Source organism: Hipposideros armiger, unplaced genomic scaffold, assembly GCF_001890085.2.
Source record: "Hipposideros armiger isolate ML-2016 unplaced genomic scaffold, ASM189008v1 scaffold_658, whole genome shotgun sequence".
Classification (NCBI taxonomy): domain Eukaryota; kingdom Metazoa; phylum Chordata; class Mammalia; order Chiroptera; family Hipposideridae; genus Hipposideros; species Hipposideros armiger.
The window spans coordinates 890799-917704 of NW_017732008.1; the positions used below are offsets into that span (position 1 = coordinate 890799).

At 35.6% G+C, this 26906-nt stretch overlaps 1 protein-coding gene across 1 annotated transcript in view; it reads left to right on the top strand.

The window, feature by feature from the left end:
• COL3A1 (collagen type III alpha 1 chain) overlaps positions 1-26286 on the top strand; it is a 41161-nt gene extending 14875 nt beyond the window's left edge. The window contains exons 7-51 of the mRNA XM_019626122.1: positions 219-272; positions 1035-1088; positions 1717-1770; positions 1938-1991; positions 2637-2690; positions 3128-3172; positions 3312-3365; positions 3835-3879; positions 4477-4530; positions 5115-5213; positions 5776-5820; positions 5970-6068; positions 6272-6325; positions 6451-6558; positions 6762-6815; positions 7559-7657; positions 7970-8023; positions 8178-8276; positions 8642-8695; positions 8836-8889; positions 9217-9270; positions 9848-9901; positions 10238-10282; positions 10854-10952; positions 11040-11147; positions 11409-11462; positions 13007-13060; positions 13146-13199; positions 13895-13948; positions 14566-14673; positions 15271-15324; positions 15606-15659; positions 16293-16454; positions 16573-16680; positions 17628-17735; positions 18401-18454; positions 18543-18650; positions 19130-19183; positions 19557-19664; positions 19946-19999; positions 20094-20201; positions 21067-21355; positions 22873-23060; positions 23587-23829; positions 25183-26286. Coding sequence (XP_019481667.1) covers positions 219-272; positions 1035-1088; positions 1717-1770; positions 1938-1991; positions 2637-2690; positions 3128-3172; positions 3312-3365; positions 3835-3879; positions 4477-4530; positions 5115-5213; positions 5776-5820; positions 5970-6068; positions 6272-6325; positions 6451-6558; positions 6762-6815; positions 7559-7657; positions 7970-8023; positions 8178-8276; positions 8642-8695; positions 8836-8889; positions 9217-9270; positions 9848-9901; positions 10238-10282; positions 10854-10952; positions 11040-11147; positions 11409-11462; positions 13007-13060; positions 13146-13199; positions 13895-13948; positions 14566-14673; positions 15271-15324; positions 15606-15659; positions 16293-16454; positions 16573-16680; positions 17628-17735; positions 18401-18454; positions 18543-18650; positions 19130-19183; positions 19557-19664; positions 19946-19999; positions 20094-20201; positions 21067-21355; positions 22873-23060; positions 23587-23829; positions 25183-25329 — 3810 coding nt within the window. The 3' untranslated portion in view covers positions 25330-26286. The remainder of the gene's footprint in view (positions 1-218; positions 273-1034; positions 1089-1716; positions 1771-1937; positions 1992-2636; positions 2691-3127; positions 3173-3311; positions 3366-3834; positions 3880-4476; positions 4531-5114; positions 5214-5775; positions 5821-5969; positions 6069-6271; positions 6326-6450; positions 6559-6761; positions 6816-7558; positions 7658-7969; positions 8024-8177; positions 8277-8641; positions 8696-8835; positions 8890-9216; positions 9271-9847; positions 9902-10237; positions 10283-10853; positions 10953-11039; positions 11148-11408; positions 11463-13006; positions 13061-13145; positions 13200-13894; positions 13949-14565; positions 14674-15270; positions 15325-15605; positions 15660-16292; positions 16455-16572; positions 16681-17627; positions 17736-18400; positions 18455-18542; positions 18651-19129; positions 19184-19556; positions 19665-19945; positions 20000-20093; positions 20202-21066; positions 21356-22872; positions 23061-23586; positions 23830-25182) is intronic.
• The last annotated feature ends 620 nt before the right edge of the window (positions 26287-26906 follow it).

Genomic DNA, 26906 nt, shown 5'->3' on the forward strand with positions numbered 1-26906 from the left:
AAGTTTGAAACAATTCAGTTTCAATGGAATGAAGTGGATGTAATGGAATAAATTAATTTTATTCTAATCTGAAATATTTTGGCTAAATCTTTATAAACTGGAATAAAATTTGCTGACTACATTTAAAAATCCTGATTTCATATTATCTTCAAAGTGTAAATGAATCATATGAAGATTAAGTTACTTTAAAAATATTTGCATGTTATTCTACCCACTAGGGTTCTCCAGGATACCAAGGTCCCCCTGGTGAACCTGGGCAAGCTGGTCCTGCAGTAAGTAACAATTATATCTATATTAGAAAATGCTTTATAGAGACCACCTCCGTTTTCTAAAATATATTCATAGGCCCCTACTAAATAAAGATTAAATTTATGCTCACATTTTAAAGTAATAAATGATATTTTTATGATAGATCAACTTGTTTCAATGATCATTTGGACACTTTTAATGGTTTAAGTATCTAAGAGACATTGGCTATTTAATCAAGGGATTCCCTGGCTAATTAGCCATCACAAGTCTACTCCTTATTGTGGATACAAATTTTCTATCTCTTAAATATAAATTTAATATTCCTGTAGCCACTCAGTTCACCTTCATAGCTACTGTTCTGTTATATAATTTTTAAAACTTAATTTAGTAGAAATAAACATAATCTAACAGAATTCCCCAGAAAACATGCTATGTACATAAGCAAGTGTGTAAATAAGCAAGGTGAAGTTCTTTTAATATTTCAAAATATTTAGAAATACCTATATACTTAAAACTTTAATATCTCAAAAATGTTAAAGTGCATTTTAGTTTATAAATACACACATGTGATATAAAACATAGGTGCATGGCATTTTTAATTTTCATTAAAAATAAGTTTAACAATGAAAACTGGATATAATATAGATATAACATTAACTCAATGTTTCATTTTCAGGATGAGAAATATTGAAATTCCTTCCAGGAATGCATATAATATACAATAATAAATTGACTATAAAAGAAAAATCTACAAATTTATTTGTTTTTTGTTTCCTTGTTTTCAGGGCCCTCCAGGACCTCCTGGTGCTATGGGTCCATCTGGTCCTGCTGGAAAAGATGTAAGCTTCTAAAGATTGAATGGGGATACAGCAAAATTCAACTTGGAATATTCTAAAGAGCATATACCATATGCAGAATTTCAGAGAGAAAAACCTTACTCAAAATTGTTAATATCTTAATGACATTTTAGCTCATTTAATATTTGAATATCTATATAGTATTTGCATAACTGTTTATTAAATTCCAAACTAGCAGAACCCCCAAATGGTTCTGGAAGACACTGGAAGACACATCCAGTGACTATGTCACATGACTAAAGAAGAAATAAGTTTATTTTCTCTGCCTCTTGATACCTGTACTTTATGAATTTCAAAACTTATAAATGCCTTTAACATTATTCTTCCTTTCCCATTTAATTTCCAATCATAAATCATCTCATTGGATTGAGAGATGGTTATAATATTTCATTAATGAGGAATGCCTGCATTATTCATAAGTTTACATTGATGTGAGAGAAACCCCCCTCATTCCTTCTATTAAGAAAGCTGATCTCACAATTGTGTATTGCTCAACCATTTTCATGAGTCTCTGGTGAGAAAAATGGAAATTAGTCAGCTCACTAATTGGCTGCATGTATTTTCTCCACCTATGTATAAACACCTATGTATTGTTTATTTCTCCACCTAGGGGGAATCAGGTAGACCTGGACGAACTGGGGAGCGAGGATTGCCTGGACCTCCAGTAAGTCTTCAGGACCCACAGAATTAATTAGAGTAATCACAATGACCTTAGCTTGAAAATTATTATATAGTTAAATTGAACTAAACTTAAAAAGAGAAGGCATTTTACTACTGGATTGTGATTCTATTTGAAGGTTCATTAAAATCTTTTTTATTCATTATTTTTAGGGTATGAAAGGTCCCGCTGGCATGCCAGGATTCCCTGGTATGAAAGGACACAGAGTAAGTGGAGTTTCTAAATTGACTATAAGCTGTCCCATTAGACCAATATTATTAGACAATTGAGTATGTGCCCAAAATGGTTGATTCTAACAACTAGTTTATTGGATTGTTTTGTCTATCAACAATATTTGTCAGTCAAACTAGTTATTTTATGAAAAGTAATAAGGTGATTTTAAATGTATAAAAAGGCTTGAGAAAGAATAATTTGATTTTGTTATCACCACAGTCAGAAGAAACATGAAAAGATGTTATTGAAAACTATGTGTTATTCATAGACTTAGTTAATATGACTTATAGATCAAATTGAGCAACTGTATTCTATGTAAAATATTAGGTGGGTTCAACCAACTGATCCCCAAATCTATCAACATAATAGAGATAAAATCTGTGAAACTGATATGTTTGCTATTCTGAGTTAAAGTCACTTCCTAATTGGGCTAAATTATACTTTCTAATTAGTTCAGAAATTTTACTATAAAATCAATGTCAAATGTCTCCAATCAATTTACAGTTTTAAATTATTAAGTCAATGTTGAAAATACTGCTATGTGGAACAGCTATTTATAAAAATTCAATGTAAAGTTTTCAGCCATTCTATATTATTAACAGATTTTACTATTTTTATTATTTTTATGTATTTCATAGGGCTTTGATGGACGAAATGGAGAAAAGGGTGAAACAGGTGCTCCTGGATTAAAGGTGAATCACAACAAAATCATATTTTCATAAGTAAATTTATTTCATTGTTATAGTTATATTTAAGATTTACATTTTGATGTTTAACTTTCCTTGAAATTTACCTGAATTTACATTTTAGGAGCTGACTAATAGTGAATAATTGAAATGTTCTATTAAAGCTTCCATGAAAGCTGATAACTTGAACTGTCTAGATTAGAAATGATTAAGCATCCCTGAGTAACTCATTGATTACTTTTGTTTAGTCTTCACATTTTTTTTAATATACAGAAAATTTTAAAATACAGAAAATGAGATTTCTGGTAAGAAAAATGCTAACAAAAATCTGATACTGTTAAAATTTTCCTTGGATTCCATAATATTTTTCATAATATACCATGTTTAAAAAATAAAAATTTTCTTTTTGTTATACAAAATGGTAACACATTTAATGTTTCTAGGGTGAAAACGGCCTTCCAGGTGAAAATGGAGCTCCTGGACCCATGGTAATTATGTTTCATATTATATAATTTTCAGTTTTACTATTAATCTCTATCTAATTCCAAACTTGCCTTGCTCTCTCAACAACTGTTCTTATACATGTCCAGTTTAAAGCAGAACCATACTTTTCATTTAATTCTGTAGGGTCCAAGAGGCTCTCCTGGAGAGAGAGGACGGCCAGGGCTTCCTGGAGCCGCAGTGAGTATTGTTACCGACATAACACAATCACAGCCCCAAGTGACAGATAAGTGTCTCAGCCAGGTTTCCAGGCTGTGACAATCTACAGGAAACTTTCTTTTCTGTAAAATTGCAATTGAAGTCACCACCATAAAATGTTATCCACAATTATAAGGAAACACATAAGTGATTTATGTCATTATCCTTACTGAGCGTATTTTTTGTGTTAACTTTGCATGTGTTATCAGAGCCATTATTCACACCAGTTTGTAAAATACAGGATCCAATCCTTTTACATTAGATCATTGCCATATATATATATATATACATAAATGAACTTTAACAATTTGACTTTAAAATATATACATAATTAGTAAGTAGATTTTAATATACCTAAGGAAAAGTCAACTCAAGTCAGAATTTTAGTCAAAATATCACTTGTCACCAGAGTTTCAGAATTAAGATATTTAAGACAAACTTCTATTTGTAGGGGTCTCGAGGTAATGATGGTGCTCGAGGAAGTGATGGACAACCGGTAAGTAACATTTTATCCAACCTTGATTTGCTTCAGGGTAGTGAGAGATTATGGATTGTTGAGTGTTGGAAAAATATAGATTATAGCCCCCAAACTCAACATTGTTCATAAACATTTCATTCAAACTGATACTGAACCCATAAATAAAATCTAGAAACAGTTAATCTAGAAACACTAAACCCATAAACAAAATGCTGATACTCTTTATTATACTTGGCCAATTGCTAACATCTGTATGGTGCTTACAATGTTAGCTGATATCCAGTATTGGATATGACAATTAAGAAACCTACAAAATACATAATAATGCTATTTCTACTTTATAAATGATGGCTCAGGCCAAGTAACCTGCACAAAGTCCACAGAATCTGTGGCAGAAGTCGAGGGCAGGAGCAGATCCAAATTTTCTAACTTTAGATTTTACACTCTTTTTTTTTTACCACATTCTCTCTCCATGTAATATTCATTAATGAATGATGAATACTATTTTATCTGCGTAATTGTCTTCTGTATTGTGTATGTGCTCACATATTACTACTAGTAGTGTTTTGTTGGTTTGATTAAGAGCTCTTGAAATGGTATTTAATTTGTTTTCAGGGCCCGCCTGGTCCCCCTGGAACTGCAGGGTTCCCTGGTTCCCCTGGTGCTAAGGTAAACATGTATTTATTTCAACAGAAGAATATAAACTATATTTTGGGGTCAACAGAAATCATTGGATTGCTTCTTGAAAATGACTTTTTTTTTTTACCAGTCAAGTGGATATCTTATATCTGTAGAAATCTTTAAAAGCCCTATTTTTTAAATTAAATTTATTGTGGTAACATTGGTTAATAACATTATATAAGTTTCAGGTGCCCAACATTGTAATATGACATCTGCATACTCTATTGTGTGCTCACCACCCAAAGCCTCGTCTCCTTCCATCACCTTGTATTTGACCCCATTTACTCTCTTTGTTGATTCCAGAAGTGTGTTATATCTGGCATTCAACTATCCTGATATCTCGCCTGATGCCATTTCTCTTTTCCCAGTCACTTTCTGGGAAACAGATAACACAGTCACACACATAGTTACCATTTTTCTCTGCCATTATGATTAATGATTCTTTGCTTTAGATAGAGTATATAGCCATCCTACGCCAGCCTTTGATAGATGGGTTTAAATAGGACTGAAGAGTGAACTAGATAAGAGATGAGATGTGGCAAGGGAAACTGACTACTTGGTTTATCCCTTAGGGTGAAGTTGGACCTGCAGGATCTCCTGGTTCAAGTGGTTCCCCTGGACAAAGAGGAGAACCTGGACCTCAGGGACATGCTGGTGCTCAAGGTCCTCCTGTAAGTAGTTGATTATGGCCATTGAGAGGAAGAGTGTTGCTACACTTACTTCATGAAAGCATATGTTTTAATGCTGCTATTAAATTAAAATTATTTTTAAAAAAAATCTTGGCTTAGTGCTCTGCAATGAGTCTACTGTGACAAATACTGATTTAATTAGCACTGAAAGTTGTAGTTTTTGAGATTTGCATTCTTCTAGAATTTAGGAGTTTTATATTTGTATGACACAGAGTGAATTAGAAAATGAATAGTTTTCTGATACTTCAAAGAATGTGCTCCAAACTAAACACCAATCGGAAAAATTCAAAGAAGAGACAAGACCAAAACCTCTACCATGTATTAATTAGTTAGTAATTTAGAACAAATGCATATTATCTCTAATTTATTCAAATAATGGTAATTTTTGGCCTACATTTTATGTGTTGTGCTATAGTTGGAGGAATCATTCGATCTCCATAAAGCACAACATCCACCAATAAATTTATTTTGCAAATATATAAACACCTTATAATGTATACACACTATTTGTATTATTATTAATATGCTCTTTTCCCCCATCTAGGGTCCTCCTGGGATTAGTGGTAGTCCTGGCGGTAAAGGTGATATGGTAAGATTTTCCCACCCTGCACCCTAATCTCATCCACATATACATAATGGCTTCCTTTGAATTTTGCATGACAATACATTGGTGATGTTTAATTTAGCTATTCAGAAAAGTAAGTTAGGCTGATGCTAGTGTTCTTGGGTTGTTTTTAGGGTCCCGCTGGCATTCCTGGAGCTCCTGGGCTGTCAGGAGCCCGTGGTCCTCCAGGACCAGCTGGTACCAATGGTGCTCCTGGACAGCGCGGTGCTGCAGTAAGTTGCTTATTTTTCCTTTGTTGCCTGAAAAGTGAGGCTTCATTTTCACCACAAAAATATAAATAGCAAGCTTTTAACTCTTGTCCAGTTGAAATTATGTTGATTTCACTTGCGTTTTATAATTGAATGTTACTGGTGATAATTTCAGTAGTCTATGCTCCTTGCTCCTTGTTTTTAAGCCAAGCTTTTGGTTCATTTAGGGTGAACCCGGTAAGAATGGTGCCAAAGGAGAGCCAGGACCACGTGGTGAACGCGTAAGTATTACCCTATTGGGTGATTTAGTTATCTTTTAGAAAAATAGAACATCATTAGAAAGTAAACAGGTAAAACTTTTGTAACCTAATTCAGTCATTATTTCTTTATTGGCATCCTTCTTTAGGGTGAAGCTGGTTCTCCAGGTAATCCAGGTGCTAAGGGTGAAGATGGCAAAGATGGTTCGCCTGGAGAACCTGGTTCAAATGGAGCTCCAGGAGCTGCAGGAGAAAGGGTATGTTTTCCATGGGCATCTAAAAGAAAAATGTCACTGTCACCCACATAGAACTTCACCTTTAGGGTGAAGCAAACATGTTTGCCCAATCCCAAATATTGTTTTGAAGTATTTTACAACATGAGAATATGTCTATTGCCATTCAAGAATTAAGAAAAGTTTAAATGCTTTAGACTGAAATATTTGCCTGTCACAATTTCCAGGGTCAACCTGGAGGCCGAGGACCTCCTGGAGCTAGCGGCCTTCCGGGAGAAAAGGTAGAAAATTTCAATTTCTATTTTCTAGTACTGCAAATAAGTGTATTCTCCTTTACATTTGCTTATTAACTGAAACCGAAATATCTGAAACATATTGTTGTTAAAAAAAACAACTCCCAATATAAAACAATGATTCTAGCCCCTGCTCAGCCATTTTTTTAGCTTTGTAACTAAAGCAAGTCACTTAACCTCAGTCAGTCTTTTAACATATCTATCAATTGAGAATTATTTATCTCAGCCTCATTGCAATAATAAGATAAACTAAAATGCCTGAAAGTTCTTTGAAAACTTTAAAGTGCTATACAAATTTGATTTCATACCATCAAAGATATTTGACTGAAATGCACAGAAGTATATTGTTAAGCCCACTAATATTGCTTTTTTTTTAAGCTGAGCCAACCTGCCACCTGTTGGCAGCTCAGCGGCTGCTCAGCTCGGGCCGGGCATCAAACCGCTGTTGCTCAGAGCTCAAACTTTTAAGTGAGCTCTTAACCAACTGAGCCACTCGACTGGCCCTAAATATTGCTTTTTAAAACATGTGATGTTCATCAAATTTGCCTCAAAATATTTCCAGTATGACAATCCAAATAATAGGTAACAGTGATTTTATAACGAGGATGTCAGCAACACACCAACTCTCTTTAAGAGAACCGATGAAGTTCTGCAATTATAGCCTACATATTGTCCGTGTCTAGGTCAAAAAGGGCCCTTTAACAGATTTGTTGATTTCTTTTACCATGTAGGGTCCCGCTGGGGAGCGCGGTGGTCCAGGCCCCGCAGGGCCCAGAGGACCTGCTGGAGAAGCTGGCAGAGATGGCCTTCCTGGAGGTCCCGGAATGAGGGTAAAGGAAAACAGTCATTTACTAAGAAAATAAGCAAATAAAGAAAGGTTCATAGACACCTTAAATCAGACTACACCTTATATAAGCTCACAACAAAATAAAACAAAATTCTTCTAAGAAAATTTAAGCTAGTATATGTTGAATAAGCACAGAAAATAGAACACTCAACTAAGACTCTTTAGAGGCAGAAAAAAATGTGTGCAAATCTGAGATTACATATGTAAGTGGAAATCTCAAAATTTTACAGATAGATGTAGGTTTTATTTATTTAATTATTATTTTTAAATCATCTGACTGCCTTCTTCGATTTAGGGTGTGCCCGGAAGCCCCGGAGGAGCAGGCAGCGATGGAAAACCAGGGCCTCCCGTATGTACATTCTTACCATCTCATTTTACAAGTCCAGTGAATAATGGCATGCATGGTTGGGCCTCGCCTTGATGTACATTTTATAGCCTCGATATGTGTGTTGTTTATTTTGATCAGATTTTTATCAAACCTCTATTGTAATTTTTCTCATTAGGGAAGTCAAGGAGAAAGTGGTCGCCCAGGTCCTCCAGGCCCATCTGGTCCCCGGGGTCAGCCTGGTGTCATGGGTTTCCCTGGTCCTAAAGGAAATGATGTGAGTTCCTTTCTTCATTTCTTCAATAAATATTTGATAGAAGGCCTTTGACTTTCTATATGGAATTGCAGAGATGGCCAAAACTTGATCTGCAAAGCACAGAAAAACATATTAAAATCAAAATACCATGTGAGAAGGGAACTAATATATACTACACATATTTGGTAGAGTTCTGGGGAAGCAGTGGCAACGTTCATGGGAACCTAATTACAGAAAGTAGTTTTGGGTTGTGCATATATATATATATATATATATATATATATATATATGTATGTCTGTGTGAAGGAGGCGGATCAAAACTCTGAAGGAACAATATGATAAATGATTTCCTTTTGAGAATTAGTAAACACTGGTCATCTCTTTAGGGTGCTCCTGGCAAAAATGGAGAACGAGGTGGCCCTGGAGGTCCTGGCCCTCAGGTATGCAGCTTTCACCAACTTATTTCCAGCCTTATTATACAGACATTTATCTGCAACCCTATAACTTTCTCTCTGCATCTCTGTTGTTGTTGTTGTTATTGTTGTTGTTGTTTATTGTTGCTTGGTTGTTGTTTTCTTAGGGTCCTGCTGGAAAAGGTGGTGATCCTGGACCTGCGGGCCCCCCAGGACCTGCTGTAAGTTTACTCACATAAACTGGAGATGGAAGTGGGTGGGAGTGGGGTGAGGCAGAGGGAAGACTTCGAGAATTACATAATCTCTGACACTATATCAAAATAGCTTACGAAGCAGTTATGAAGCTTGCTTATTTAGTTAGCTAAATGCGGAGAGTGAGTACAGTTTACATCGTACACATCTCTCTTGCATAACTTCCACAGGCCAGACTTGGCCCTCTTTCACACTATTAATTTTTAAATTAAGCCATCAGCCTGCTGAAATGAAAACTGTGTGAACTAAATGTGAAAATCTTATAATGGTGAATCTCATTGCATTTTTCTACCTAGGGGCCAGGCGGTGAAAAAGGAGATGCTGGACCCCCTGGTCCACAAGGATTAGCAGTAAGAATTTATTATTTAAATAGTCATTGAACACCTGCTTTTACCAGACAATTAAGTACTTCCGTTTGATAGCTGTTTTTGTTAACAGTTCAATTTTTTTGTGATACTAATATGTAACAATTCATCTTAAGCTTAAAATTTGTGGGCCTGTCTTCTGCCTTGAAATAAAATGGCAGACAATGTGATTTGACAGGCATAACTTCTATATCTATTCCAGAATGAGTATTTTAATAATATTTTTAAAAGTTCACATAATTCTATGTTTATACTTATTTTCATTAGAATTTAAATTTATATACCTAAACCCATCTCACTATGGCCGTCAACTCATTTTCATAAACAGCAATGGAAAGAATAGAGGGATTCTCTATTATCACATGATTATCACATCTCTGTCTAGATTTTGAAAGCAGCAAATTTATTTACCTCTAAAAAGACCACTAAAGCCATTTTTTAAATACTTTGCAGAAACATACATATGAGAACCTTTTTTTTGCAATGTTTGAAGTGATTACACAATGTAAACATGTTTGCAATATTTGAAGTGATTACACAATACAAATATGATTCTTTATAGGGCATACCTGGAAACCCTGGTGGTCCAGGAGAAAATGGAAAACCTGGTGAAGCAGTAAGTTGCATGTCATGTTTTCAAAACTCAGAAACCAAAAGAATAAATTGTAATCATTTATTAATTATTAACTTTTGCATTCCTGCATGCCATCTTGTCTGAGTTTTAACATTTAGGTTTGAAATATTTGTTAACATAACAAAGAAAATTTACTCAATCATAACTGTTAGATACAAAACTCAAATTTTACCATAAAATAAAATGTATTAAAGAAAGAGTACATAGCTCGAGATTTGACAAATGTATGATATGAAAATAAGTCAAATATGTGTTTTGCTTGTATTTATATAACATGCATTCCGACATAGGTCTAATCATAGAATGTCAATCTTCTAGGGCCCAAAGGGCGAGCCTGGTTCACCTGGAACTCCAGGAGGCAAGGTGAATATTGCAATTTATTTCTAATTTCTTCAGCATGTCATAGAGCAATTGATTAGTGACACAGTTTAAGTATATTACACCAAAATAGTCTTTTTAAGAAACACAACATTGTAAATGTTTGGTGACTATACTTAGGGTAATTCAAGACATTTCAAATACATTAAATTTGCTTCATCTAGAAAATAAAGTTTGCTGACACTAATAAACACTACAGAATCAACTACAGCCCTCACATTTCAATAGAAAAATCTTTCCAGTGCCTTGACACTATATGGGAAAACTATTTTAGTAGAAGAACTTAAAAAATGTGCTCTAAAATAATAAGAATAGTTTCAAAGTTAGTTTACCAGGTCAGGTGTCAAAGTTTCCTTGTGTAGACTAACTCTTCTTTAAGTTTTCAGTTCCAATTCAGTTGATCAACTGTCTTTCATAACTATAAAAATTTCTGAATTGTTCAAAAACACAAATTAAGAATCTAGTGATCTGCATCAAAATAATACAATTTAGGGTGTTTTATGTTTATCTGTAGCATTGAGTTTTCTAACAAGGACATGACATTTTCCTATACCAGGGCGATGCTGGTGCCCCCGGTGAACGGGGACCTCCTGGTGCAGCAGGGACGCCAGGACCTAAAGGTGGACCTGGCTCCCCTGGTCCCGCTGGAGCAAAGGTAATGCCACATAATTCAATTCGCCTAGACTTTACAAAATGCTTTTCATTTCCTTCTTCGGACATACTCTTTCTTCTTTAATTTCAGGGCCCTGCCGGTCCCGCTGGACCAGCAGGTCCTCCTGGTGGTCCTGGTTTGCAAGGGATGCCTGGAGACAGGGGAGCTCCTGGACTTGCCGGCCCAAAGGGTGACAAGGTGCTGACTTATCTGTTGTTAATTATGTAACAAATCAGGCTTTTTAGGTAAAAGGAAAATGCTACTGCTGGAAAGCAATCTATTTGCAAAAATCAATGTTATCATTTCACAGTAAATAAGATGTTGATGTACTCTTCCTTGAGCAACTATAAATCAGAATGCCTCGTGTACATCACAGCAAGTCTTGAAGGTTGCTCCTCTTCTTGGGAGATTTTCATTGGGGATACTTCTAACCTGATGACATTGGCTTTTATTTGACAGGGTGAACCAGGACCTGCAGGTGTTGATGGTACTGCAGGAAAAGATGGTCCAAGGGTGAGTACTCGCTTTGGAGAGAAATAGGTCTTATCTGTATGTGATATCCAATAGTCCCTCACCTCCACATCTGTTTGTTCCCATAACCCCTCATAAAAAGTTAGACCATACTTTGCCACCTCCTAGTCATTAAGAACCCAAATGACCTGATAGTTAAAATTTCTGATTTATATCTCTCACTACCTGATAGTTAAACAGTGACCTGACAATGGAAAAATCCCCACAGTGTGATAAAGGTTACAAGCTTAAGTTATGAGTCGCTAAAGTTGTAATGACTCATTAAAATCCAAGATAACCAATACTGCTCATGAAGGAATTCTGATATTAAGAACATTGTAATTCTGTGATAAAGTCATACCATGGAATACCACTTAGCAATAAAAAGGAATGAACTATTGATACCCAAAACAATTTATACAAACCTCAAGTACATGATGCTGAGCAGTGAAAAGTCAAATAAAAAAGATACTACATGATTCCATTCATGTAACATTGTGAAATAACATAACACAGAGGTACAGAACAGCTTTATGGTTGCCAGGAGTTAGGAATGGGGAGAGAGAGATTACTGAAGCTATAATGAGGTGACACGAGGGAGTCTTATGGTTATTGTACATTTGAGTATCTTGATTGTGGTAGTGGTCATGCGAGGCCACATGTGATAAAATTATGTAGAGCTAAGTACATACACAAATGAGTGCATGTATTACTGGTGAAACTTGAAAAAACTCTATGGATTATACAAGTGTCAATTTCTTGGTTTTGATATTATACTCCAGTTGTGTAAGATGTATCATGAGCGTGGCTGGGAGACAGGTGCACAGGATTTCCCTGTGTACTTCTTTGCCACTTTCTGTGCATCTATAACTATTTCAAAATAAATGTTAAAAACAAACCAAACATTATAATCAATTCCATTCACATTAGCAAACATCTTCTAGCTGTAGTCATATCTACATAATAAACATGTTAACTGAACGTGAAAACTATGCCATTATATAGATTACATATTTACTTTAGTTGCCCTAAAGAAATTCATAAATACTTAACATTTGGCTAGATGGATAAGCCATTATCCAATTAAAAAAAACCAAAACCTAATGTTTTATTTATGTAATATAAATAAAACTTAATATTTCAAAACCTCAATTTGTTGACTTTAATATGTGTAATGATACTTTGAGTAGTGAAATGAAATATTTTGAATGATTAAGCACTTGAATAAGGCAATGTATTTTAAATTTTCAGTTATTACTATAAGATACTACATCACATCGTACTTATCTCCTGCAATAGAAAAATGAATCAATAAATTTCCATTGAATCTTATAATCTTTTAGAGTCATCCTATAGAATCTTATCTTTACTAAGCTCTGAAGTATTTACACACTGGATAAAGAAAATATCATTCAAGTCATAAAATAAACCATATTATCTATTATAGTTTATTAGAGAATAATATGTGTATATGCTCTCTGTTTGATTAATAGGAAAAATGATATTTTTTCTCTTAAAAACTAAAAATATATTTCTATTTTCTTTAGGGTCCTACTGGTCCTATTGGTCCTCCTGGCCCAGCTGGTCAGCCTGGAGATAAGGTAACACTTAATACTGTTTAGAAACAAAAAGAAAATGTCTTTGGCTTTTTGGATGATGCAACACTTTTCTTTTCTCTTTTTAAAGGGTGAAAATGGTGGACCTGGAATTCAGGGTGCACCTGGACCTCGTGGTGGCCCTGTAAGTTTTAAAGGCATTTTCAACTTGCTTTTTAACCCTACATAGGCAGCAGCTACGTATATTTAGCAATGTTACCCAGGTGCCCTGAGTCTCAGTGTTGGTATATTGTCTTTAGGAGTCATATGACATGCAAGAAAAGGTTACAGTTATTGATTCTAAAATTCACAGGAGACAATTTCAAGTCGTGTCTTCTTTCCTAAATAATTTTGGAAAAAATATAAAATTTCACAAGTAATACACACTGGTTAAAATGAATTTTTCCAAACCCTATAGAATTTTTGCCTGAGGCTCCTTCTGGTACTAAAATTCTCCATCTTCAGGGTTTGTGACTCAGGAGAGAGATATAGCAAATGTTTTTAACTAATGATTGATTTATTGATTGATTTCTCAACCCTTTTACCATATGTCAAAATCCTTACATTTTTAGAAGTTATACAATTAAAAGTGTTAAACACAGAATTCTCGAATTAGTTTTCTTGCGAAGAGCATCACAGTCAGGCAGAAGAAATCAATGGTTCTGGTGTTGTTCACTACTAGCTCTGTTTAGAAATTGAAATGTCTTCAGAGGGTAAACTATGTTAGTTACCTTTGCATGCTTCCTTCTTAAAGGAAAGATAAGATGATACAGAGGATGATGTGTGGTCACTGTGGGAAGATGTCTTCCCTGAGACTAATGAGGATATTTTGTACTTCAGGGTGAGAGAGGTGAACATGGGCCTCCAGGACCTGCTGGCTTCCCTGGTGCCCCAGTAAGTATGAACATGAACGCATACATGTCACACAGCCCAGAGTCACTCTCTTGCTGAAAAATGGCAGAAGTAAACTTTAAGTCTGGATCTAGTCCTGCCTCAACCACTCATTCCCTATAGGGTTGGTTTAACCCTCTCCTCCACTCTTCCCACCCTTTTTGTGCTTTATCTCCCTTCTTACTCTTTAAAAGATGGAGATAAAAACACTTGCCTTGCCTGTATGCCAGGTTAACGAGGCTAACATAATACCGTACATTTAAAAGCACTCTAAAATTGTTAAACTTCTTCCATTATAAGGTGATACCATTTAAAATCAGCTCTAAGCCCCATATTGCTCAAACAGTATTACTGGTGCTCACTGTCAAATGTACAATTCTCAAAGAGACTTTCTCCCTTATGACAAATACTACTGTGCATCTTAATGCTTTCTTGATAAAATTCTTTTACCAGAGAAATATTTTGATTGACTTTTTTTGGCATGTCTTTTAAGAGCCTCCTTTTCTAATTTTATTTCAACATTTCTCCACCTGAAGAACTTTATTTTCTAAAGAAAAGTAATGATATGCCAAGTGTATTATGAAAGACGCCAGCTCACAAGCTGTTGTTTCTGAATATAGGGACAGAATGGTGAGCCTGGTGCTAAAGGAGAAAGAGGCGCTCCTGGTGAGAAAGGTGAAGGAGGCCCTCCTGGGGTGGCAGGACCCGCTGGAGGATCTGGGCCCCCTGTAAGTATTGTGCCTTTTTCTCTGAACCTTCTGATGGGAAGCACTTAAGTTAGTGATAATTTAATATGTCATACTGAGAGAACTTGTCATGGTGACAAGTACAGTCTTCCTAGGAATAGGGTTTGAGTTTGAAGCTTGGCTCCAACAGTCTAGATATCATGTCAATCAAGTTATTTTAACTTCTTTATTTAATTTTATTTTTATATTAGTTTCAGGTGTACAAAACAACATAATCAGTAGACATTTACACCACTCACAAAGTGATAACTTCCCCCAATCTACTACTCCTCTGATATCATATATAGCTATTACAATTCCATTGACTATATTCCCTATGCTGTACTTTACATCCTGTGATATATATATATTATATATATATATATATAATATATATATAATTATAGTTGACGTTCAATATTCATAATTGACATACATTATATAAGTTTAAGGTGTACAGCTGGATGATTTGATATATGTGCATAATGCAAAATGATTATCACAATAAGTAGAATTAATGTTTCTCAAAGGCTTAATGCTTCTCCAAAAATTTGATTTTGATGCTATCCTTATAAACCATTTCACCTCCATTCCATGTAGGGTCCAGCTGGTCCCCAAGGTAGCAAAGGTGATCGTGGCAGTCCTGGTGGTCCTGTAAGTATTGATCCTCCTGACTATTATTAAAAAGCATTAATTAATATCAATCTGTATAAAAACTGCTCTGAAAACACTAGATCCCTAAAAGAGTATAAAACTTATAATCACTTACTCATATATGACTTATACGTAAATTCCAAGAGGAAAAAACCAACCATAAGTGACCCGGAGTAGAAGGCATTTCCCAGCACATTTTTTATACATTCTATTTGTTTTTAGTGGTTAATTATTTGTTCTACTTAACTTTTGAAATTCAAAAATACATTACCATTTCATAGGGTGCTGCTGGCTTCCCCGGTGGCCGTGGTCCTCCTGGTCCTCCTGGTAGTAATGTAAGTACGTTTTAAAGGATTTTTTTTTCACCACATATTCCATAAAGAGCATTCATACTTGCATAGGATGAGAAACTTAGCCACTGCTACATTTCTTTATATTAAATCCTATATAAAGTTATTTGAATACAGGTAAAAGAGGGAAGATATTTTTTTTAATTTAAATTTTTTTTTAAAGATTTTTTTATTGGGGAATTGGGGGAAGGGGAACAGACAAGTTGCTATCCTTTTGTTCTTCAGTCTAGTTGTGGAGGATGTTGCTTCACTGTCCCATGTTGGTATCATCATTGCGCTTTTCCCGGGTGAGGCAGATAGGTCGCCAGCCTCTGGACGGCCGCTCATGGCAGCTCTTGGCAGCTCACACTGGCTGCCAGCTGCTCACGCTGGCTGCCGGCCACACACAGTAGCTTATGGCAGCCCACTGCAGCAGGGGCTGCAGCCTACGCCATCACCAGCAACTCACAGCAGCCCAGCTCCAGGTCAAGCTGTTGTTCACCATCTTAGCTGTAGAGGGCAGTGTCACTGGCCCTGATGTGGGATCTGAACTGGGGCCCTGCTGCTCAGAGCCGGTGAGGAAAGAAACTTTTAACTTTTCCATTACAAAATATTCAAGCTTCAAATGTTTCTTTGTAGGGTAACCCAGGCCCCCCAGGCACCAGCGGTGCTCCGGGCAAGGATGGACCCCCAGGTCCGCCTGGTAACAATGGTTCTCCTGGCAGCCCTGGGGTGTCTGGACCAAAAGGTGATGCTGGCCAGCCAGGTGAGAGGGGATCACCTGGTTCCCAGGGCCCTGCGGTGAGTAGATTTGTTACTCTATTGATTGACAATACTATTTTATTTTTTATCACAAATTCAATAGAGGAAAACATAGTCACATAAAGAAGAACTGAGGCTTCATTATCTGTCACAACAGGGACCTCCAGGCCCACTTGGAATTGCAGGGATTACTGGAGCACGAGGTCTGGCCGGACCACCAGGTCCCCCAGGTGGTAGAGGAAGTCCTGGCCCTCAAGGCATTAAGGTGAGTGTATCTGTGTTTGTATCACGGGACTCCTGTTTCCTTTGATTGCCCGGGAGGATCACTTAACCATGTAAGCACAGAAGGAACAAGTTTCCTATAATAGAAGCAAATTCTGATAGTTCCACATTTTCAGGAAGCATGCATGTTATTTAAAGGCTCCAGAGCACACAAACAATGCATGTCATGGACCAGCCTTGAACATAAATGCAAATAAATTGATAACAGAATAATATCTTATTATCCCAAATGCTTCTGTTAGGAAACTTGTGACCATTTTTTGGTTTCACTGTGAGTCTTGAAAGGGGAAATAATGTCAGCTTAAAGACCTATGAAATTTGAAAGCCTTTAGTTGATAACAATTATTTATCAACTCAATTTGTTTCAAACTCCTGATTGTCTTTCACTAGTAATACCATAACACTCTCTAGTCTGTTAGCATCTTAACTATCCATTTAGCAAAAGGGGCAATAAAATTCTGTTTTATTAAGGCTCATAGTGTGACATTTCAAGCACCTCTTTAAACTAAATGTCTTATAATATTGTAGTGAAAATACAATATAACATTTAAATGTATTCAACTTATATGAACAAATGTTCAATGTAACTTAGTTGTAATAGTTACCATAAACCTATAGTTTCATGATGGCTCATCGTTAATTTTTTCTTACAATAGCCACGTCTATTTATACATCTCATATTATAATGTATTCTGAAGAAGATAATTGGTGTAATTATTCAGCCTGTTGGTATCCAGAGTCACTGGGCAAGTTGGAAAACACAAGAAGCTTACTTCCCCAAAGCTTTTCCCGTATGGCTGGGACAGTTTTAGGAACAAACTCAATAGAAATTGAATTAAACAAGAATTTTCCCTGAGAAATAAACACAACTGATAACATTATATTAATTAATTTCTTAAATTAAGTAAATGTCTTTTATTTTTTAAACAGGGTGAAAGTGGGAAACCAGGACCTAGTGGTCATAATGGAGAACGTGGTCCTCCTGGACCCCAAGGTCTTCCTGGTCTGTCTGGTACAGCTGGTGAACCCGGAAGAGATGTAAGTACTAGTTCTTAGGAAGTAGCCAATCAGCCAGGGAGTATTTGATCATTTATTTAAGCAAATGGGGCCTTAACGTCTAAGAGTGAAAATATTGACAAATGCCATAGTTCTCCTTACTTCTGTAATAACAGATATTCTTTCTATAACAACTTAGAAGTAAATGTTCATATTCATGTTGATTATTCACCCAATGAATGATCATTAATAAAAAAGAATACAATCTGTAGTGAAATAAAGAAACAATTTTGGGGTGGGGAGAGCCCCAATTTACCACATTCCTTCTGGGTAAATATGTGCTGCATATTATCTGTGATTAGTCTTTTCTTAAATTGTAGATTTCCATTATCAGCTTAAATTACTGTTTGTCAAGCTTTCATTTATTATCTCTCCCATAAGGATCCCTTTAGACATTTTTTTCTGAATCATTTTTCCCTTCTCACCCCGTAAAATTTTATTATTACAGATATACTGCATTTAAGCATTATCACCCTTTAAAGGACTACAGCCATTGCAATACCTAAGATTTTGCCCTCCCAAAAACCAGTTCTTATCCTCTTTTAGGTGATATTGCTCCCATTGAGAAATCTTGGCATAGATGGTATTTGACTGGTTCTAAAGAGGTTGATTTGTTTTCTCTCTCTCTCTCTTTTTTCTTTCATCAGGGAAACCCTGGATCAGATGGTCTGCCAGGCCGAGATGGAACTCCTGGTACCAAGGTATAACAAACACAGGTACAATGGGCTTGTGTAATTAAAACAGGAACTGCCAGTCATATTTACTTTGAATCTGTGAATTTACCCACAGGGTGATCGTGGTGAAAATGGCTCTCCTGGTGCCCCTGGTGCTCCTGGTCATCCAGGCCCACCTGGTCCTGTTGGTCCAGCCGGAAAGGGTGGTGACAGAGGAGAAACTGTGAGTTCTAATCAACACTATCTTTATTTATGTGTCAGTTTTCCTCAATAAAGAGTTTAGAGGTAGAAGATAGAATGTCTTATATTTGAACCAAAAGATCTACTATCATTTGTTTTAGTTCTTATGCTAGTCGTTCCATAAGCAGCTGTGGTAATAAAGATACATAAGAAGTTTCTGGCTGTTGTCAATGAAGAACCCAATACTAAAATTCAAAACAAAATTAATCAGACCAAGTATATATTCACTGGGTAAATGTAAGGCTAAATTAACTGGACTTTCTCAGCTTTTCTGTTTAGAACCCCTGGTAAAGATGTAAATAGGTAAAGGACTTTGAAGGAGAAAATGATACAAACTTTCAATAATAGGAGGCTTACCATTGTTCCCTTACAATGAAATTATTAACTTCTAAATCAAACAAAACTGTATCAATAAATGAACGATTCTCTGTGTCTTTGTTCATTTCTTTATTTTTGTTTTAGGGCCCTGCTGGCCCTTCTGGTGCCCCTGGTCCTGCTGGTGCCCGAGGTCCTGCGGTAAGTTGTTTGTTTTTTAACTCATCCTATAATGTAGGAACTATTCTATTTTCTAGCATGTTCAGGAAAAGAGGATAACAGAATACATAGCTATGGAACAGAATTTAAACTTTCCTTTGGTTATATAGAAATCAATCAGGATTCCAAAATTTCTTGGGGCCAAGGACCTACACATCAATTATTGGGGCTCCATGCAATTATCAGTCCAAAAACAATACAACTACAAGAAGAATCTTTATTATTTCATTGTGCAGTGTCTGTTAATAGAATTTCTACCTAATAGAATGCTGAAAAAATGGACTTAATTGGTGTAAATTTTTTTTTCCAATGTGTATGTGTATGGATGACCTTAATTTGAAATGTGTTTGTAAAGGGTCCTCAAGGCCCACGTGGTGACAAAGGTGAAACAGGCGAACGTGGTTCTAATGGCATCAAAGGGCATCGTGGATTCCCTGGTAATCCAGGTCCCCCAGGTTCTCCAGTAAGTGCTTCTGTTTCATAAGAAAATCCCCTTCAATGCATTTTAGCTGATGAGACAGGCAAATCTTAGAGATCATTAGATGGTCATCTCTAAAAGTATACACTAAAAGAGATGGGAAATGGATTTAAGGGATAATTTAATTTAAGGGCATCAGACAATGGGGAGATTAAAGAAAAAAGAATTTACTTTTTATCACGGTCCCCATGTTTCTTGATCTGATCTGGAATGTATAGTTTCCTAACCATTTTAAAGTCTTCACTCATGTTCACCCTTCCTTTCAGGGTGCTGCTGGTCACCAAGGTGCAGTCGGTAGTCCAGGACCTGCAGGACCCAGAGTAAGGACAACAAAGATATTGGAAGGTCTATATTTTTTTAACTTTGCATTGAAAGAAGGTACTCTAACAGTGTAATATCATGATAATATTTTAGGGACCTGTTGGACCTAGCGGGTCCCCCGGCAAAGATGGAACAAGTGGACATCCAGGTCCCATTGGACCACCAGGGCCTCGAGGTAACAGAGGTGAAAGAGGATCTGAGGTAAGACATCATTCATAAATATGTATATTTAATTTGTTATAATCTTCATATTTTCATAAATACTTTACAATATTCTAAAGCTCAGATAATATAATCACCCAGCATGATTTAGAAAACAAACAATAACCCTAAAACATTCTCTACCATATTAAGACTTTCTTCATTACACTGTAACAATGCGGGAAAAAAACTTTTTAATGGTTTGATCAGATGACAGTTATATCAAAATAAAGACATAAGCCCATTTAGCCAAATGGACTCTACCAGTGTTGATCTCACACTAACCTCCCACAACTATGATAATCATAATGATTTGCAAGTATGTTGTACATTCTATTTCTCAAACAGCTTCCATGATTTCTCTTTTGCTACTGATACCTTTATTCCTAATACTTTCTTATGCTACACCTTTAGGGTCCATGGAATAAAAACTATTACCCCCACAAGTTACAAATGTGGCAATTGAAACACAAATAAGTTAAGTGATCAGCCCAAAGACACAAAATTAATGACAAATCTGGGATCAGAACACAGGTTTCCTGATCATATCCCCTCTGTCATGTTAACATTAGAATTGTTTACAATGGTTATATAGAAGGAAACATGATACAGTAAAATTTGTGCTCTAACACCACTGATTCTTACACAGTGGAACAATAAATTTCATGATAATGAAATGAATGATTCATGATAATGAATCAAATGAATATTTGATCACAAAGCAACACAAATAAACCTTTATTAAAATAATTATGATGCCACAAGGATTGATTGTCTTTAACATATTTTCCTGGGCTAGCAACATATTCTTTCTGTAAAGACCAAACAAGTACAGCTCAGTAATGTATATTCTTACACTCTGCAGGGCTCCCCAGGACACCCAGGACAGCCTGGTCCTCCTGGCCCGCCTGGTGCCCCAGGTCCATGCTGTGATGGTGGGTTCGTCAGTGCTGCTACAGGGGAGAAAGCTGGTGGTTTTGCCCCATATTATGGAGATCAACCAATGGATTTCAAAATCAACACTGAAGAGATTATGACTTCACTCAAATCAGTCAATGGACAAATAGAAAGCCTCATTAGTCCTGATGGTTCTCGTAAAAACCCTGCTCGGAACTGCCGAGACCTGAAATTCTGCCATCCTGAACTGAAGAGTGGTATGTTGGGGGATCTTTCACACTCATAACAACAAGATTACAGAGAAAGCTGCTTATATTAGAATTTAGGGAAGAGGGAAATTTTATTATGAATAAAAAATATTTCATAGCAGAATTAGTACTTAAAGAATGTTAGTTAAATTGAAACTATGTGACATTCTAAGAAAGAAAATATGAATTTTGCAGGTGTACTTAAAATGTAACATGAATAACTTCAAAATATTTCAAATGTAGGGCAACTTAAAGGCAGTTTTGTAGAAATTTTAATATAAATCATAGTTTGGTATGTTTAGCATCACAAAGTTGAGTGATAAAGCAATGTATATCACTGTGATCTCAGGATCAAATATATGTAATTTGATGCAGAAATAATTTCCAATTTAATTATTGCAATATTTATTGAAATTTAATTTTTGTAACAAATCAAATTATTAAAATTTTTAAATTAAAAATAATTAAATGGAAAATATCAGAACAGTGTATAGAATTAAATTGAATAATGTGATAGTGTAAGTTTTACATATATTGGGTTAACTCTTTCTGAAAGGTAAACTTATTTCAAGCTCCTAAATATCTTAACATGAAACATTGCCTTTGAGTCATTTCTGGAAATACTTAAAATAGAGGAAAATCATCAATCATGGGGACTTTAGATTTAGACTTATTAGTATAAATCTAGTTTAGACAAAGAGCTCACATTATTAAGCAAAACCACAGTAAATAGGTAGTCATCTTTAAAAAGAGAGAGGTTTCAGTGAATACAATACACTAATCAAAAGATCTTGGCTTAATATATCTTCCTTGTTCAATATTAAGATGCTATTTTTTGCTTCACTGTTTTCTGTTATCGCTAAATCTTTTACCTCAGTAATTTCAATCTAAAAGTTTCTGTGCTATGCTATACAATAAAATATAAATACATAAGGGCCGGCCAAGTGGCGCGATGGCTAAGAACTGGCTTGGGACGCCAGAGGGCCCTGGTTCGGATCCCACATATGAGAGCCAGTGACACTGCCCTCCACAGTTAAGATGCTGAACAACAGCTCAACCTGGAGCTGGGCTGCCATGAGTCGCCGGCGACAGCATAGGCTGCAGCCCCTTTGGCAGTGGGTTGCCATGGGCTACCGTGTGTAGCCAGCAGCCAGTGTGAGTGGCCAGCAGGTGCTGTGAGTGGCGACCACAAGCCGGCAACTGATCTGCCTCGCCAGGGAAGAGCGCAATGATGGTGCCAACTTGTGCCAGTGAAGTATCGTCCTCCACAACTAGACTGAAGAACAAAAGGATAGCAACTTGTCTGTTCCCCTTCCCCCAACTCCCCAGCACTGTTCCCATCCCCCAATTCCCCAATAAAAATCTAAAAAAAAAAAATATATATATATATATATGTATAAAATACAAATAAATGAGCAGTCAATATTATGAATGTTTTATTAGGCAAACAAACAAAATTATTGTGGTCCAAATCCCTTACTGGATTTTATAACCAATTTTCATTGTCCTTTTTTGTAATTATTCAGGAGAATATTGGGTTGATCCTAACCAAGGTTGCAAGATGGATGCTATTAAAGTATTCTGTAATATGGAAACTGGGGAAACCTGCATAAATGCTAGTCCTTTGACTGTTCCACGAAAGAACTGGTGGACAGATTCTGGTGCTGAAAAGAAACATGTTTGGTTTGGAGAAACCATGGACGGTGGTTTCCAGGTAAGAAGGAATATACCTTTTTTTTTTTTTTAACTAAGCCTTCCCTACCTACCTGACTTCCTTGGCTCCTCCCATATGTTCATCACAAAGTTAGTTAATAAAGAAGAATCCAAATGACTTTATTCATTCAGATGTCAACTTTCATAATTTTTAAAACTTGTTTCTCAAGAGCTAAGCTAGATTGAATTATTTTTTGTATGCAACCACCTTTCTTTCAATTCTTAAGACCTTTTTCACTCTAGCATTATATGTTATACATGCAATAAAAACATATTTATATAATGACAAATGTAGTAGACTTACAGTAGTGATTGCATTGTAAGGTATATAAATGTAGAATATATTGTAAACCTGAAACTAGTATAATATTGTATGTCAACTATACTTTAATAAAAATATTCATATATAAAATATTTATACATAAAATATATGAACTACCTACACCACAATGCATTATACTGCATGAATCCCTTACATACAGTTGCAACTAAAATGTTTGATCAGTTTTATTTGTTCCCTATTACAGTTTAGCTATGGCAATCCTGAACTTCCTGAAGATGTCCTCGATGTCCAGCTGGCATTCCTCAGACTTCTGTCCAGCCGGGCCTCCCAGAACATCACATATCACTGCAAGAATAGCATTGCGTACATGGATCACGCCGGTGGGAATGTAAAGAAAGCCCTGAGGCTGATGGGGTCAAATGAAGGCGAATTCAAGGCTGAAGGAAATAGCAAATTCACATACACAGTTCTGGAGGATGGTTGCACTGTAAGTAACATTCTTATAAGTATGGATCATAATGAGCTCCACATTCTAGTTTAATTACACTGTTTTAAAAATAAGAAATAAAACATAAGGAGGGTGGACAAAAGAAGGCATTTGGTGTGAGTTAAATGAGATCTACTGTTTCATTGCAGGGCATGTTAAATACCACACACACACAAAAAAAGAATATATTTTCTCAATCTCCAGGTAAAAAGCAGTTGAAAGGAAAGCAATTGAAATTTAAATTCATAATATGAACTTTATCAGACAATCTGGATGGTTACTATATAGTCTGCATAATAGTCATCCTATAGACACAAGCTAAAATCTCTGCTTTCTTTTTATATTTTTGAAGGTTAACTTTAAATCAGTTCTTTGTTATTATTTATGAACAGAGGGAGAATTCACTTCTAATATTAGCAAATTACAAAGTGAATTATTTTCTTCCACTTCTTAGTAGTAAGCTATATACCTGATAGCAATGACTAGAACCAAGACTTCTGAGAATGGACTGGCCTATGGCAATCTCCCTTGCTGGGCTTACCTTGAAGCCCTATAAGGCTTTTTGTTCACAATATGGGTGATCAACTGAGAAGTTTACAGTGTTGAAGTGGAGCAGGTCTCATATGTATGGAAGATAACATGGCAAACTGGCAACTCTCTTCAAGCAAATTTTTTTTTTTAAACTTGTTCAGTCACAGCAAGTGTCTAAGTACAGCCATATACCACATAATGACATTTGGGGCAATGAGAGACGGCATATATGACAATGGTCCTATAAGATTATAATGGAGTAAAAAAAATTCCTATCACCTAGTGACGTTGTAGGTTGCTGTTCATAAGGACATGTTTGTGGTGATGCTGGTGTAAACAAACCTGCCAGTCAAATAAAAGTTTAGCACATACAATTATATACACTCAGTATATAATACTTCATAATGACAATAAACAACTATGTTTCTGGCTTATGTATTTACTATATCAGACTTTTTATCATTGTTTTGGAGTGTACTCTTTCTTCTTGTAAAAGAAAAGTTTGCTGTACAGCAGTATGCCATATTACATCAGCAGTAGCCTTATGCATCTCATGTTTACTGCATCTCTTGATTGCATCATTTTCTCTTGTGCCTTCTTTAATCTTATGTCATTTTGTATAGTATGATGCTGTACAGGTTTGTAATCTAGGCTATCCCATAAAGCACAGATGTGTAGTAGGCTATACCACCTAGGTTTGTGAAAGTGCACGCTATGATGTTTGCTTGACAAAATTTCTCAGAAGATATCTCTTTTGTCAAGCAGTACATGAATATAACTCTAATGTCATGATCACTTATATATTTTTACTCTTTTTTACAGAAACACACTGGGGAATGGGGCAAAACAGTCTTCGAATATCGAACACGCAAGGCTATGAGACTACCTATTATAGATATCGCACCTTATGATGTTGGTGGTCCTGATCAAGAATTTGGTGTGGACATTGGCCCTGTTTGCTTTTTATAAATCAAACTCTATCTGAAACTCCGGCAAAAAAATTTCACACTCCATATGTGTTCCTCTTGTTTTAATCTTGTCAACCAGTACAAGTGACCAACTAAATTCCAGTTATTTATTTCCAAAATTTTTGGAAAAAGGATAATTTGACAAAAGAAATGATACTTTTTTTTCTGTTACACCAAATACAGTTCAAATACTTTTTGTTCTATTTTTTTACCAATTTCAATTTCAAAATGTCTCAATGGTGCTATAATAAATAAACTTCAACACTCTTACAATAACACTGTGTTACATTCTTTGAATCCTAGCCCATTTGCAGAGCAATGACTATGCTTACCATTAAAAGATAATCTTTCTTTCCAAAATAGTCAAACATGAAATTTGAAAAGACCTCCCTGTTTCAACTACCTCAACTGGTCACAAACACAGATGAATTCTCTAAGTCCCAGAAGATGGAAAAATTGTATAAATGAGCAAAACTCATGAATTTCATTAATTAATTTCCCACAGTATTTGTAAAAAAAAGTATAGTGTAGTGCAAGAATATAAAGAAGTAATCCACAATTATTTTAATCTTGGATATCAACTGCTTTTAAAGGTGCTTTTCTCTTGTCATTGCTAAAATTATCAAGATACCAATACTTGGGAAGGTTTTAAAGACTCATGTTATGGTGCTAATGTACTTTCACTTTTAAAACTCTAGGTCAGAACTGTTGCCTTTCATTCAAAACACAAATATACAGCATCTGTACATGTCTCTTGTCAAAAAAATTTATTGGCATGTCACTTCAGAGGACTCCGTTCCTCCATCATGTAAAAGTCAACAACAACAAAGAACAAATTATGGGGCTGATTTGTCACAATAACACAGAGAATGTGTTGAAATTTAACTTTGTAAGCTTGTATGTGGTTGTTGATCTTTTTTCCTTACAGACACCCATAATAAAATATCATAATGAAACACCTTGTTTTTGTCACTTTTCATAATTATAACAAATGCATGTTTATACTCAGGAACTCTCGGGATTTTCTTGAAAACAAATATTGAATTCTAACTCTCTAGCTTAATAATGCAATGACCTTCAGAAATATGAGATAATCTTACCTATATTCAGAACAGAGATAATGCCCAGTGGAGAATCTTGCAGGTTTTGAGTGGAACTCCTGAGGCATATCGAAAAGTGAAGGCATTCTATTTGAGTCAATCCCAGGAAATAGTAACATAGTAAATCAGGTTGCCTCCAAAGTAGAAGTAATCAGGGAGGAAGATGTTAGTAATTTATCAGGATGTAAGCAGGGTTGGCAAACAAACATTAATATTAAGAAGAACCACAAATTAAATGTCTAACTATTACATTGTTTTGTACACCTGAAACTAAACAAACAAAAAAGACAACAAAACAACAACAAAAAAATAAACAAAAATATGTTGTATAAAGAGCAACAGTGATTTTATTCTATCCATTCCACAGCTTTGAGTCAGTATCAGGGGCAGAATTCAAGTATCCAAAAGCTCCTGACTTTATTTTTGCATATAGTAAGTGTTCAATAAGTGGAGGCTATTTTTTGTATTAAAGTTGTCA